Raw genomic sequence first — 14,868 nt, forward strand, 5'->3', positions numbered from 1 at the left:
TCTCATTTGAATTGAGCTCAACATCTAGTCGTTTTAGGAGCCTCCTGCCATTGCCTTCTTCTGCCTTCCTGGTTTTAACTAATGAAAAAAGGAATATCTTGACTAGATGGTAAGTTTATTGAAAATGTGAGCACATCATTGCTATTTTTGCACAATTCCTGGAATGTTTTGTAACTGCATTTGAATTTGTACTTTTGAAACTTACATGCTCAAAAAGTCTTTTTAACATGTGTGTCCAGGACTAAAAACATATTATTTAGGATTTAACAAACTCTTTTCTTTATGTTTCTGTCTGTAGATTTGAGAAAATGAACTGGAAAGTGATTTCTTCTATCATAGCAATATGCATCACCATCATTGTCATCTTAGTTTTGGCTTTCCGACATAGAGGAGAAAAATATATGGGTTGTCAGAGTTCTTCCCAAGGGCAAGGGGAAGGAGGTCAGGATGCTGCCAGCCAGGTATTTCGAGATTTAACTCCAGAAGAGATGATGCAAGTAAAAAAGTATTTACAATCCAACCTGGGAGTGCGAATGGTAGGTGCGTCAAAAGCCAAGCCATCAGACAACTGTATCTATTCCATCACCTTGCAGCTCCCTCCCAAAGCAGCGGTGCTACAATTCCTAGATTATCAAGGGGTCAAGCCTGCACGGGAAGCTCTGGTTGTGGTTCATTTTGGAAATCAGCCAGTTCCGAATGTCACTGAATTTGTAGTAGGTCCTCTTCCAAAGCCAACGTATCATCAAGATGTTACATTGCAAAAGTATGGAAAGATGTTGCCTTATTACCAAAGGTTTCCTTTGTTGAGGGATGTGATTGAACTATATAAAATGTTGCTGCTGAAGGAATATCTAAAGGCTCCAAATTTCATGAGAAAAGTCCTTAATTATCCAGCAAGACTTTTCATGTACACTTTTGCATTTCCAACAGGCCTAAAATCAGGAGATCGCAAAATCTGGCTAAATCACTTACAGCTTGTTCCTGGCAGCTATTTACATCCAGTTGGATTTGAGGTCCAAGTGAATTTTAGCAGCCTGGATTATTCTCAGTGGAATGTGATAAAAGCATTTTATAATGGACAATATTTTGAGGGCATGAAAGATCTCGAAAAGCAATTCAATATGGGAAAGGTTAAAGTAAACAAAGTTAAACCAGCTGCTCGTGATGGGGGATATTCATCACTGAAGCAGAGGGTGCCACCACAAGGACCGAGCCCTTTGCATTATGAACCTCGTGGACCACGCTATAGAATTCAGGATAACCATGTTACTTTCATGTCTTGGAGTTTGGCTTTTGGAATTGATAACAACAGAGGACCACGTATCTTTGACGTCAGATTTAGAGGAGAGAGAATAGTCTATGAGTTAAGTTTACAAGATGCAAGTATTATCTATGGTTCCAATAGTCCTACAATGATGTCAGTCAGATCCATGGACATGGTCTTTGGATTTGGGTCTAGAATGTTCACACTCACACAGGGGGTGGATTGCCCCTACCTAGCTACTTACCTGGATTTGCACACTTTTCATGCTAGTTCAGTCCATCAGACCCATAAAAAGGCCATGTGCATCTTTGAACAGAATTCTGAGTTGCCTCTGAGACGTCATTTTGAAAGCATCCAGTCTCCATTTTATGGAGGGTTGTCTGACTCATGTCTGGTTATCAGATTCATATCTGCACTCGGTAACTATAACTATATCTGGAACTTTGCTTTTCATCAAAATGGAGCTGTTGGGGTCCATGTCCTTGCCACCGGATACATTCAAACTGCTTTTTTCTTTGAGGATGCCACAGACTTTGGCAACAGAGTTCAAGAGTGGGTATCGGGATCAATTCACACCCACAATATCAATTTCAAAGTGGATATGGACATTGGTGGTGAGTGGCAGCTTCATTTGTGATATTTTAAAAACGCCAGTGATTTCTAAGCCTGACATAACTTATTGTACAGTGTTTTTTTGGAAATGTTTGCATCCCTTTTTTGAGGTGGATGCAGTTTTGATTACGTGACAAAAGTCTCATGCTTCAGTTTGAATTGCTAACATTTTCTGTATCTAACCAAAACTTTTTAAGATTTTTTTTTATTTATTTTTTTAAATTTGATTTATATGCCGCCCTTCTCCGGAGACTCAGGGCGGCTTACAATGCATTAAGCAATAGCCTTCATACTTTTGTATATTTATACAAAGTCAGCTTATTGCCCCCACAATCTGGGTCCTCATTTCACCTACCTTAGAAAGGATGGAAGGCTGAGTCAACCTTGAGCCTTGGAGAGATTCCAACCTGCAGTAATTGCAGGCAGCTGTGTTAATAACAGGGTGCTTTAAACCACTGTACTACCAAGGCTCCAAGGATTTGAAGAGTTAGTGAGACAGACTGTTCCACATGTTTTTCTACCTCTCTAGGGATTAAGTTTTAATTTCTTAACTTTATTTGCTTGAATAAAAAGTATCTGCCTGGATGGCAATTTAAATATTAAACATTGTGTGGAATCCAGAGCAGTTGCTTCTACTGTCCATAAGTGATGAAAGAAGAATGTATGTTCTGACTGACATTTATTAAAAACCGAGCCCGTTTTAGGTCCTTACTCCAAAGAGATATTATCCTCTCACTTCTTGGATGGTTTACTTGAAGAACTACCTGGAAGTGGGAACAACATTTATATTTCTTTTCATATGCATCTGTGCCACAGAAATCTGCTTCTTTATTGTGGAGCTGCAAGAAACAGCCAGTTTTTCTTCTGTAAATATTCTGCATTTATCTTTCCAGAAAACTAATAAATGTTTTCTTCTATAGACAGGAATTTTTTTTCTGAAGTTAGCCCAAACTTCCTTCCTTGTAATGTTAACCCACTAATTCTGATTCTAAACTCTGGGGCAATAGATATGAGGTCTGTTGCCTCTTTCGTGTGACTACTTTTTAAGTATTTAGATACATATCTTCCATTAGTTGTCTTTTCTGTAGACTAAATAAACCCAGATATTTTAATAATTCCTCATAAGGTTTAGTTTCCAGATCTTTTAGTACCTTAGTAACCAGCCTCTGAACATTTTCCAGATTATTACTCTCTCTTTTTTTTGTATTATTGGGCCCCAAACTATTCATCTTGAGGAATAACATTTTAAAGAAACTCAGCAAAAACCATCTCCCAAAAATATCTTATTTTTGTTTCCAAAGTAACTTGTTGTTCATTGAAAATGCCAGATTGTGAAAGAAAAGTGGGGTAGTATGTAAAATAGTTTAGAATGAATGAGGGTGGATGAGGGATGCTAATCCCATTGTGCTATTGTACATGTTCAATATTTTCCCCCTGTAATACTGTCAAAACTGGAGAAGATTAACCATAGATGAACATGGCTCTCCTTCCTACGATGTCTGAAATACAATGGTAATTAAATAATACCAAACCATTATCTTCAACGTTATTAAACGTTTGTCTTTATGTTATTTTGAAAACTTGCTATTTAATGTCTATTCTGCTTTTAATTAGCATCTACTATCCTAAAAATACAAGTTCCAGATGTAGCTATAAAAGAAGAAACAGACATTGCGATCTCCGGAACTTAAAATATATTATCCACTTAGCTTTTTTTAGTCTCTGCTAAAATTGCCAGAGTGTAAAAAACTACCATTGAAGAGATATTTGGCTTTATGCATCATTGATCAATTTGGCCATTGTGCGCGTGATAGGCCCATCCCATCCAATTGATCAATGATGCATAAAGCCGAATATCTCTTCAATGGTAGTTTTTACACTCTGACGATGTTAGCAGAGGCTAACGAAAGCTAAGTGGATAATATATTTTAAGTTCTGGAGATCGCAATGTCTGTTTCTTCTTTTATAGCTATACCTGGAACTCGTATTTTTAGGATAGTTCGATACACACACACATATAATAGCTCCATTTCTGTGTCACTCTGCAGACAAATGCAGCAAGAGAAATCTGATCTATACTGCTAACCAAAAACTAATGAATGTATTTGTTTTTCTTCTAAGGTGTGGGCAATATGCTCGTTGGCAATGACATGGCTTTTGAGACACTGCAGGCCCCTTGGAGCCCAGAACATAAGATCTATCGAATGAAGAAGGTGAGGAAAGTTTTCGATACTGAGAACCAAGCCGCATTCCGCCTCCATGATGCCATGCCCAACTACATTTATTTTGCTGCCAATAACAGCAACAATAAGTGGGGCCATGAAAAAGGCTACCGGATTCAGATAGTCAGCTTTTCTGGAGACCATCTATCAGAATCTGATCCATTGGAGCCAGGCTTCAGTTGGGGCAGGTATGTCGTCAATTTCTACCAGTCAAAATTTCTCAGGCTGATGACTATTCACTTGTAGTAGTATAAAGTGCCTTCTGGATTCTTCTGGGTTCTACTGAAACTCTTGGTAGTGCTAAGAATGTCTGGGTAATGACTTATTCTTCTCCAAGAAATGTAGCTCTGGAACATGTAAAGAAATACAGGTTGACCTCAGTTAACAATGGTGATCGAGACCAATTCCCATCGCTAAGTGATAAGATTGTAAAGTGTGATATCATGTTATCGCATTGTTTAGCAATGGCAATCCTAGCAGTCTCTCTTGCCACTGTCTAGCAAGGAGCAGGCTATTAAGCAAGGACCTCCTGGCAATTTCCTGCTGTCTGCCAGCAACCAAAGAAAGTGGGGAAGCCAGCAGAAAGTCTTGAGTCCCCGATGGTCAGTAAGAAGTTGCAAGTTTCATGTGACTCACAAGCTGGCTGGTAGGTAGGTAAGTGGCTGCTTCCAGGGATAGAAAGATGCACAAATGTGTGCAGGTGACTGAAGCTATGTGAGTGTAATGGGATTGGGAAGGCTGCTGTCTGGTGGGGAAGACTTACCTCAGTGACTCATGATCTTCCCTATCAGCTTCTCAATTGACTCTGCTTGGAGGAAGTCGGCAAGGTAGGTTGCAAATGGTGATCATTTGACTGCAGGATGCTGCAACTGTTGTAAATGTGAGCTGGTAATTAAGAGTCCAGATTGCAATCAGATGACTGTGAGGGTCCAGAAATTCACGGACCATTAGTTAAGTACTATAGGTACTAATGACCACAACTGAGTCCAAAATTTCTGTTGCTAAATGAGTTATTCAGTTCAGTGATGAAATCCAATTTTTTTTTATTACTGGTTCTGTGGGTATGGCTTGGTGGGCATGGCGTGGTGTGGCTTGGGCATGGCTTGGTGGGTGTGGCAGGGGAGAGATACTGCAAAATCTCCATTCCCACCCCACTCTGCGGCCAGCCAGAGGCGGTATTTGCTGGTTCTCTGAACTACTTAAAATTTCTGCTATCAGTTCTCCAGAACCTGTCAGAACCTGCTGGATTTCACCCCTGATTCAGTTGCTAGGCAAGACAGTTGTTAAATGAGTTTTGCCCCGTATGACCTTTCTTGCCACAGTTGTTAAGTAAATCATTTGCTCATTCAGCAAATTTGGCTTCCCCCATTGACTTTGCTTGTCGGAAGCCAGCTGGGAAGGTTACAAATTGTGATCACATGACTCTGAGACACTGCAACTGTCATAAATACATGCCAGTTGCCAAGCGTTTGAATTTTGATCACAGTGGATGCTACAATAGTTGTTAAGTATGAAAACCAGTCATGGCTCACTTTTTTCCCCAGTGGTGGTATAACTACAAAAAGTCACTGAACAAATGGTTGTAAGTCAAGGATTATCTGTACTGTATTCCTTCAGTTAGAGGCTTCAACTTTCTCTTACAAGAATTTTATCCTTTCTTTCCATACTGCTTTCCATGATCACATATGAAAGAGTAACTCATGTACTTTTAAAAGAAAATAAACGATAAGTCCAATTTACCACAATGTCACTGTTGCTTTGCTTTTCAGGTACAAGTTAGCTGTTACAAAGCGGAAGGAGAAGGAGCCGACCAGTAACAGTGTCTACAGCCAACTGGATCCGTGGGATCCTCCTGTTGCCTTTTCTGACTTCATAAACAATGAGACCATTGTCAATGAGGTGAGTCACGAGGATCTAACATAGCGAGGAAAACTGTTTTTTCCCACTCTTCAGTTTTATTGGTTTTTCACTGTCACAGAGCAGAGCAATTAAAAATGGAACCCCAATATATCCGGATGAGCAGAGGTCAGGCTGGAAAAAGAACCAAAAATCACTCAGGATGTGGGCAAATGCTATCAATGGTTGTAATGCTTTGTGGGAAAGACCTTGGAAGAGGAGGCAAAGAGATGCTGCTTAGGGAATGAAAGTGTCCCTTGTGCCCAGCTTACAACTAGATTTTGCAACTGAAATATCACTATTTCTCTACCCTAACAGCATTGCTTATAAGCAGAGGAAGCTTACCCACCTACTTCCTCCAATGCCAAACAAGAGAAGGTCCATCCTGAGCTTCTTGCCCTGCCCTGTGATGACCAGGGGCATGGCACAGAGGCAACACAGTCAGCTGATAGTTCAAAGCCCTCCTTTATTGCTCCAACTTTCCCCCAAATGCTCTCACGTTTCTGGCAAGTCCCAGAGCAAAGTGATCACACACAAACACCTCCAGCAGCCTCTGGCTGCAAGTAGTCCAGCACAATGCTATGAGCACAATGGCTGCAAAGCAAGAAATCCAGCAGGACAAGTTGAGGAGTCTAGGAAGCAAAGGAGCAAGGCAATTAATCCAGAAAGGAAGCAAGAAAGGAAGAACTCCAGGAAACTTCAAACATCAGGAATGGCACACAACACACCATGAATTCAGTATTTGACAAATGCCCCTCCCCACAATGTCTCCTTAAGTCTCAGTCACCACATGTGCCTTGTGAAGAAAGTCGGGGCACTCTCCTCCCAAGTTGTCAGGTCAGCCTATGCTGTTCCCACCTTCTTTTCACTCTCCGTGCTCAAGGATCTGGAGGGGGTGGTTCTTGCTCATCGCCTGAGCTCTGTCTCTCATGTTCACTTCTTAGCCTCTCTTGGTCATCCTGCCCCTGTTCTTCCCTGCCTACAAGCCGTCCCAATCCTGAAAGGCCCTGGCCTGACTTGGCCTGCTTCTCCTCACATTCCTCCGAAGCCAACGAAACCGCCCCCTTGATCTCCGTTGGCTCCAGCTCATCTTCTTCCACAGATTCAGGCTCCAACGGGGGCATGACATGCCCACTATCCATCTGCAGACTGTGCTGTCTCTTATTTGACCATTCCCTAGGCAGCATCTCTTTGATTTATCTTCCAAGGCCTTCCCACATATCATTACAATGGGTCTTTTTATTTAATGAAGCATTTGTATGAGCTATCGTAAGGCGTGATGACTCAGCGAATAAAGATGCTGAGCTTGTCAGCTGGAAAGCTGACAGTCCAAGTTTGAGACCAAAGTGGTGCAATGGAGTGAGCTTGCCCCAGCTCCTGCCCACCTAGCAGTTTGAAAGCATGCAAATGCGAGTAGATTAATAGGTACCACTTCAGTGGGAAAGTGCCAGCATTCCATGTGCCTGTGGCATATAACCATGCTGGTCACATGACCATGAAAAATATCTTCAGACAATGCTGGCTCCCTCAGCCAAGAAACAGACATGAGCACATTGTGCCCTAGAGTTGGACATGACTGGAAAAGGAAAACTTTACCTTTTACCATTTTGTGAGCTACCCCTCAAACTTTTTCAAAGCTGTTTACAATAAAATGCAAACAAATAAAACAATGAGTTTAGAAAAAATGCCATTAGCACACTGCCATTTGAAGAGATCATATATAAGCCATAAGCACTGAAAAAATAATTTAGTCTCTATCAGAAATAAACAAGACATTTAAAAAAAAATAGTTTTCATTTTTTTTCCTAAAAATATATATATATAATACAATGGTTTAGTTTAGAAAAAGAGATGGCTCACAAGTTTTAAAAATTGCCTTCTTTTAAGTTATGTAGTTATATTTACTCCTTGCTTATAAAGACACCCTGTAATTAATTCTTTTTATGCTGGAAAATAATTATGCTGGATAATAATAATATGCCTCCTATTCCCCCAACAGAGTATAGTCATTATAAGTGAGATGGGAAGGCATACATGACAAACAAACAGAGCCCAGATGAATTTTTGAACTTTAATTTGAAAAAAAAATATGTTTTGCTGCTGTTTTAAAAGGCAATTAATTAGAAATGTTAGGTTATCTCTGATGAGAGATTGGGCAAAGAAATGCATTATGAGAGAACATTTTAAAACAGTTTCTTGATATTCTAAACACAAATGCAAAGAGGGCATTTTCAGTGAAAAATCAGTGGCAAATGGTACTGAAAATGTTTCTCACTACCAATTTGTAAAAATAATCTATTTTTTCTTTGCCCCACTCCATTCTGAGAAATAATCCTGACAGGAAGAGAGTAATGATCTTTGGGAAATTTGCTCAGAGAAAAATTGACTGCTTCTGATTTTCCAGCATAGCCTTCCTGTCTGTATGCACTTGAAACCATACTAAAATTATTATTATTTTATTTATTATTTATTTTAAAGTTATCATGAGCTGGATTCATATTTGTCATTAAACAAAATTGCTTTTTAGTATCATTCCTTTCATGGATGAAAAAAGGAATAGTCTCCTCAGATTTGCAATGATCACAACATCCTACCTCTGAGAAGAAAATTGTGTATTTATTTATTATTTATTTATTTAGTTTGTCAAACATGTATGAGAATACAAGTATGAGTATAAACATAACATATAAACATATAAGTATAAACAGGTATAAATATATACATAATAAATGAGTACAAATAAATGGGAACAGTAGGACAGGGACGGTAGGCGCGCTGGTGCACTTATGCATGCCCCATGAGTGGGTTCTACTTACCTTTACTACCAGTTCGCATCATGCCCGCGCATGCTCGCTTGTTACGCTTGTGCATGTGCTCTTCTGCGCGTGCGCAGTTCACCTATGATTATGTCCGGGTCAGTGGGCGGAGCCTCCCACCGGTTTTACTACTGGTTCTTGCGAACCGGTCCGAACGCGAGGGCAACCCACCACTGGCATGCCCCCTCTTAGGAATGGGGTGAGGTCCACGGTAGACAGTTTAAGGTTAAAGTTTTGGGGGTTTGAGATATAACAACAGAGTCAGGTAGTGAGTTCCAGGCATTGACCACTCTGTTGCTGAAATTGTATTTTCTACAATCGAGTTTGGAGCGGTTTACTTTGAGTTTGTATCTATTGTTTGCTCGTGTATTATTGCGGTTGAAGCTGAAGTAATCATTGACAGGTAGTACGTTGTAGCAGACAATTTTGTGTACTAAACTTAGGTCAGACTGTAGGCGGCATAATTCTAGGTTGTCCAGGTCCAAAATTTCAAGCCTGGTGGCATAATGTATTCTATTGCAAGCAGAGGAATGGAGTACTCTTCTCATGAAATACCTCTGGACTCGCTCAATTGTATTATACAGTAATGTAATGTCCATTATACAGTGTGGATTCCAGGCAGATGAGCTGTATTCGAGAATTGGTCTGGCAAAGGTTTTGTATGCCCTTTGTATGCAGAACAATGTTACCAGAGAAGAAGCTTCACAAACTTAGGTTAACAACTCTTAATGCCTTTTTGGCAATGCTGTTACAGTGAGCTCTGGGACTTAGATCTTTTGAAATGAGTACTCCTAGATCCTTGACAGAGTGAGGGTCATCTACAAGGTCGTATCCACCCAGTTTGTATTTGGTGTTCTGATTTTTGTTGCCAATGTGTAAGACATTGTGCTATCACATTATTCCATTTGATCAGATCATACTGATTCATCTTTCAGCAAACACTGAGTCTTATTGAGTCAGTTCTTCCTTCCTCTGTTAGCTCAGCATTTAACAGGACTTTTTTAAAAAAATATTTTTCTTTCACAGGATCTGGTTGCCTGGATCAATGCTGGCTTTCTACATATTCCACATTCTGAGGATGTGCCCAATACTGCAACTGTTGGGAATGTGATTGGTTTCTTCTTGAAACCATACAATTATTTTGATGATGACCCTTCCATGTATTCTCCAGACAGTGTTTACTTCAACAACCTGCAGGATCCCACTTCCTGCGAGACCAACCAACTTGCATGTCTGTCAAAAACCGCTTCATGTGTGCCCATTTTCCCCTCTTTCACTTATGAGGGCTTTGAAAACCTAACAACTCTCTAATATCTTTTAGTTTTTGACAGATGGATTGGATGCAGGAAACGTGGATTGGAAACCACTGTGACATATATAAGACAAGCAGCTTCTAATACTGCAGTGTATCTTATAGTATCTTGGAAACTTGAATCTCATATTGTACTTGTGTGTGTTTGAATTTTTCTGAATACAATTCTATAAAAATATATTTATGAATATATAACAATATGCTGACTCTGTAAACCACTTAGAGAGAGCTGTAAAGCTCTGTGAAGTGGTATATAAGTCTAAGTGCTATTGCTAAGTACTATTACTTTCCAAAGTGTTGAGAACTAGAACACTGGTATGTTTCAAAATTTTTTACTACCAGTTCAGTGGGTGTGACTTGGTGGGCATGGCAGGGGAAAGTTGACTCAGCCTTCCATCCTTTCTAAGGTAGGTGAAATGAGGACCCAGTTTATGGGGGCAATAAGCTGACTTTGTATAAATATACAAAAGTATGAAGGCTATTGCTTAACGCATTGTAAGCCGCCCTGAGTCTCCGGAGAAGGGCGGCATATAAATCATTTTAAAAATAAAAAAAAGGATACTGTAAAATCTCCATTCCCACAGCACTCCAGGAGAAGGATACTGTAACATCTCCATTCCTCCCCATTCCAGGGGAAGGTTACTGCAAAATCCCCATTTCCTCCCGATCAGCTGGGACTCGGGAGGCAGAGAATAGATGGAGGCGGGGCCAGTCAGAGGTGGTATTTACTGGTTCTCTGAACTACTCAAAATTTATGCTATCGGTTCTCCAGAACTGGTCAGAACCTGCTGAAACCCACCTCTGAACCAGAACTGTCAGAAAAAAGAAAAATATATATTTAAGTCAAATCAGACTTCTGGCAACTGGATCCATGCAATTTTCTTAACATGTGCAATGAAAGAGATTTCCCATTGCCACTTGGAATGTCCTTTTCTTCTTTATAACTTCCTAGTCTAGTCTACCATCCAGAAATCCCTAATCTGTTTCCTCTTATTGTATTAATCAAGGCCAATCTTGTTTAGCTTCAGAGATCAATCAGGTGCTGATTTTGTCATAATTAATATAATATCAAGACTACTTTATAACTCAAATATAAACTTGCCATATGCAGATGCTCGGTTGTTCTCTTGAGGTTATCTGGGACTGCCCATGATGCAAAAGCTGAAGTCCAACATTGAAAGAGAAGAGTTACAGCATTTTTTTCACCACAGTATAAACCTGGTTCCTTCTTTGCTTTACTTTTTCTATGAGTGATGTTCCTTCTAAGATGAATTTTGGATCACATTGTAGGCATGTCCGTCTACACAGATGTGCAAACTCTTCTCATGATACATCTGCATAAAGTTCATTTTACAGACAGTTTATTATTTTTCCTTGCTACATTGTGAACTTCTCCCTATGCAGAGACATATGCATCATATGCACCAAAGACAAATTCCTTGTGTGTCCAATCGCACTTGGTCAATAAAGAATTCTATTTGTTTCTATCAATGTGACTTTTTACCTAAAAGACAATTATGAGAAAACATTAGAAATGTTTTGAATATTTGGAAGTATTTGGAACAATTTTGTAGTGGAAAACACAGGCAGAGTCTGGGGATGGAGACAAGAGAGTAATTAGCCTGGAGATGCTAACGTTCCCACAAGTGGTCTAAACCCAAACCCTCTTGAATTCTATTAACTGTTTTTTAGTGCGAAAGTAGTTTTGACAGTTAGTTGACTAGATTCTTGTCTTGATATTATAACAAGCAGCCTTGATATTCTTAAATGCCGAGAAGACCTTTGACTTGAATTGGATTTTATTATTTTGAGTTCTGGAACATATGAATCTTGGAGCCCATTTTATTAAATGGATAATATCAATTTATACTTCACAGAAAAAACAAAAAATTGTTAAGGGAGAACCAATAAAACTTTGTGAAATTCAAAAAGGGACAAGGATGCCTTCTGTCCCCACTCTTATTCAACTGAGTCCTTGAAGTACTGGAAAAAAAATATAAGACGAGATGAGAAAGTCAAGGCAATTAAGATTTTAAAAAAAGGAAAATTATAAGTTAAGGGCATTTGCAGATTACCTGGTGTCAGTTTTGGAAGATCTGCTAATGAAACTAGAAACATTAATGGGAAAAGACAGAATTTAAAATATAATTGTGCACTTAGTGATGAACATGTAATTGCCAAAATGTATAAACTGTTGTTGAAATTTGAAATAGAGGAAGAAGAAGTTGAAGGATATATGATTAAAGTGGCTAAGCATGTTGGTTATAATATACCAGATAGATCAATGGAAAAATATGTGGCTAAAAGGATTGAAATTTACATTATGTTATGATTTTAAAGACAATTTGTATAAAATGATATATTGTTGGTATGTTACACCAGATTCTACTAAATGTACAAAGTCAGATGTTTCTTGAAAATGTGAATAACATGAAGGAACAACTTGGTGAACATGTAAAAAAGCTAAAAAAAAAAAAAAGAAAAGAAAAAGAAAAAGAAAAAGAAAAAGAAAAAGAAAAAGAAAGAAAGAGATTCTTGTCCAGTTGAGGGGATCTTACACAGAGCAAATGTGTAAGTGTGTTCTCTCTCTCTCCCTCCCTCCCTCTCTCTCTCTCTCTCTCTCTCCCTCCCTCCCTCCCTCCCTCCCTCCCTCCCTCCCTCCCCCCCTCTCTCTCATTTATTGCCACACATTGCACACCACTTGGCTCTTCTGCTCCTTTACATCTAAAAGAGGCATAATCCAAAATGACTGACTGACAATTTCAGCAACAAATAGTCACGTTCTCTTCCTTGGCCAATGCTACCATTATCCAACCTCATCCATTGCAATTATGAATCATTTTTGTTCCTAAGAAAAATAAACAGTTTGCTTTTGGCTCTATTACATTATATCCCTGCCTTTAATCTTTACAGTTGAATATGAAGCATTACTTTTAAGTGATAAATAAGTTTATTTACATTTCTGTATCATGTAAGGTCATAAATAAAGTACGTTTGCTTTTAACACTGTTAGCATGCATAACTTGACCAACCTGGAGCTGGACTAATTTCCATAATTCTTTATTAAGTTAAGCTATTGGAGTTCAAACCATCTGAAATTCCAGCATACAAAAGATTGATAAATGGTGAACTCATTATAAAGTTATCTTGATAGAGTCACAGTACTTTAAATTCATATCTTCACAATCAAATTCATATCTTCAAGAACAGGCTTTCAAAAGAATTTCTATTAACACCATTGCTGGTAGGCCTCCTCATTTGCTGGTTATCATCATAACACTTCTCCTAGAAATTAAGTCCTATAATTTCCAGCCTTAATATCCAGCCATATCCTGAACCTATGTTAGGTATAACTAAGCTACTGAAATATATTGCCCCCAAAGTAAGCAATTTACGGTGACATTTAATTTCTAATGAGCTGAGCTTATTAGCTGAAATGATGTGATTCTTTATAGATTGCCTGGCAGGACTATGAGCTCATTCTTCTGCCACTCCAAATACAGATTCATTGAACAAAACCTCAGCAGTTTGGGGAAATAAAGCGAAAGACAGGTATCTTACTGGAGGAAGAGGCACAGCAGCAGCTGGCTTATATGTAAATTTGTAATTTGCTATTTCTCCAAGCAGCAGTAGTCATTATTGTTTTAATGGATACATGTCAGTTCGGCAGATATTTTTGTTACTGTTTTACTGAAAACCAAATTGTCATTTTAGAAAAAAAAAAGTCAGATAAGATTGAAATACATTTTATAATGTATTATTTCACAAGTGTCAAGATAAATCAATCATCAGACTTCATGTCAGGTCCCACAGGTAATCCTAGTTGATTTTTAAAAACAAACATTTTGGTATCTTTATAATTCTCAGGCTGTCACACTATAAAATTCTGCTCAAGCCTAATTAAGAATCTTGTATTTATGGTATAAACATGTCCATATCTCTTGCACATTCTAAATGGGCAGAAATTAGTAAATCTGCATAAATCTATATTACAATTAAATCAGAATGAAACCTTATTATGTAAATTTCGAGGAAAATAGCAAAATAACAAAGATTAAAAAAAGTTCTGATTAATTTAGTGAGTGAGGAATTAATACTGTTTTCAAAGTGCAGAAGGTTGGGTTTAGCTGGCTAGCATTGCTTACTGAGGTCTTGTTAAAATGAAGGGAAATAACATATAATAATGTGCATGTGTTGTGTATGATTATTTAAATTTTGGAATTTGAAAAAAAGGATGAGAGAGATAGTGGTTTTGTACTTGGCTTGGTCTAGCAGATGTGTCAAACTGGCAGCCCGCAGGCCGGATATGTCATGTGCAGGCCACACCCACCCCAGCTCCGCCAAGACAAAAAACGCTGTGATACGTCACGATCCGGCCTGTGACACGATCGACTTTGACACCCGTAGTCTAGGGTAATTAGTTTCCCAAATGAAATTATTGTTGAGTATCATCTGCATACTGATGACATTTCATCCTGTGCTGATAAACATTTTCACTCAGCAGTTTCCTGCAAATATTAAAGAAGAGTGGGGAGAGTGCTGAGCCTTGAGGCATTCATATAAAATGATGCTAACCAAACCAGGTAAAATCAGCCCTGCAGAAAGAAGGGGAACCACTGAAAAACAGTGCCCTCTGCTCTTGCCCCACTAAGCTAATCCAGAAGGACATCAGGGTTGCTGGTGCATAATCAACATATAAAGCTCTAACTCTCTCTTGCTCTCTGTATATGTGCCATTTTTTTAAAA

At 38.8% G+C, this 14,868-nt stretch overlaps 1 protein-coding gene across 1 annotated transcript; it reads left to right on the forward strand.

Annotated features, from left to right (window-relative positions):
• Positions 1-308: 308 nt before the first annotated feature.
• Positions 309-10,121, forward strand: LOC139318312 (amine oxidase [copper-containing] 3-like). The gene is made up of 4 exons (XM_070945706.1): positions 309-1,878; positions 3,998-4,286; positions 5,868-5,997; positions 9,837-10,121. The coding sequence occupies exons 1-4, from the start codon at positions 309-311 to the stop codon at positions 10,119-10,121; spliced, it is 2,274 nt and encodes a 757-aa protein (XP_070801807.1).
• The last annotated feature ends 4,747 nt before the right edge of the window (positions 10,122-14,868 follow it).

Source organism: Pituophis catenifer, unplaced genomic scaffold (assembly GCF_029215685.1).
Source record: "Pituophis catenifer annectens isolate HBS135680 unplaced genomic scaffold, rPitCat1.0.hap2 SCAF_6, whole genome shotgun sequence".
Classification (NCBI taxonomy): domain Eukaryota; kingdom Metazoa; phylum Chordata; class Lepidosauria; order Squamata; family Colubridae; genus Pituophis; species Pituophis catenifer.

What these genes read in the sequence shown, in the direction of transcription:
- LOC139318312 (XM_070945706.1), top strand. Translation starts at nt 309, where the DNA reads ATGAACTGGAAAGTGATTTCTTCTATCATAGCAATATGCATCACCATC. An exon ending in AGTGGATATGGACATTGGTG is followed by an intron (nt 1,879 to 3,997) that starts GTGAGTGGCAGC and finishes TTTTCTTCTAAG; the next exon opens with GTGTGGGCAATATGCTCGTT. An exon ending in ATGAGACCATTGTCAATGAG is followed by an intron (nt 5,998 to 9,836) that starts GTGAGTCACGAG and finishes TTTCTTTCACAG; the next exon opens with GATCTGGTTGCCTGGATCAA.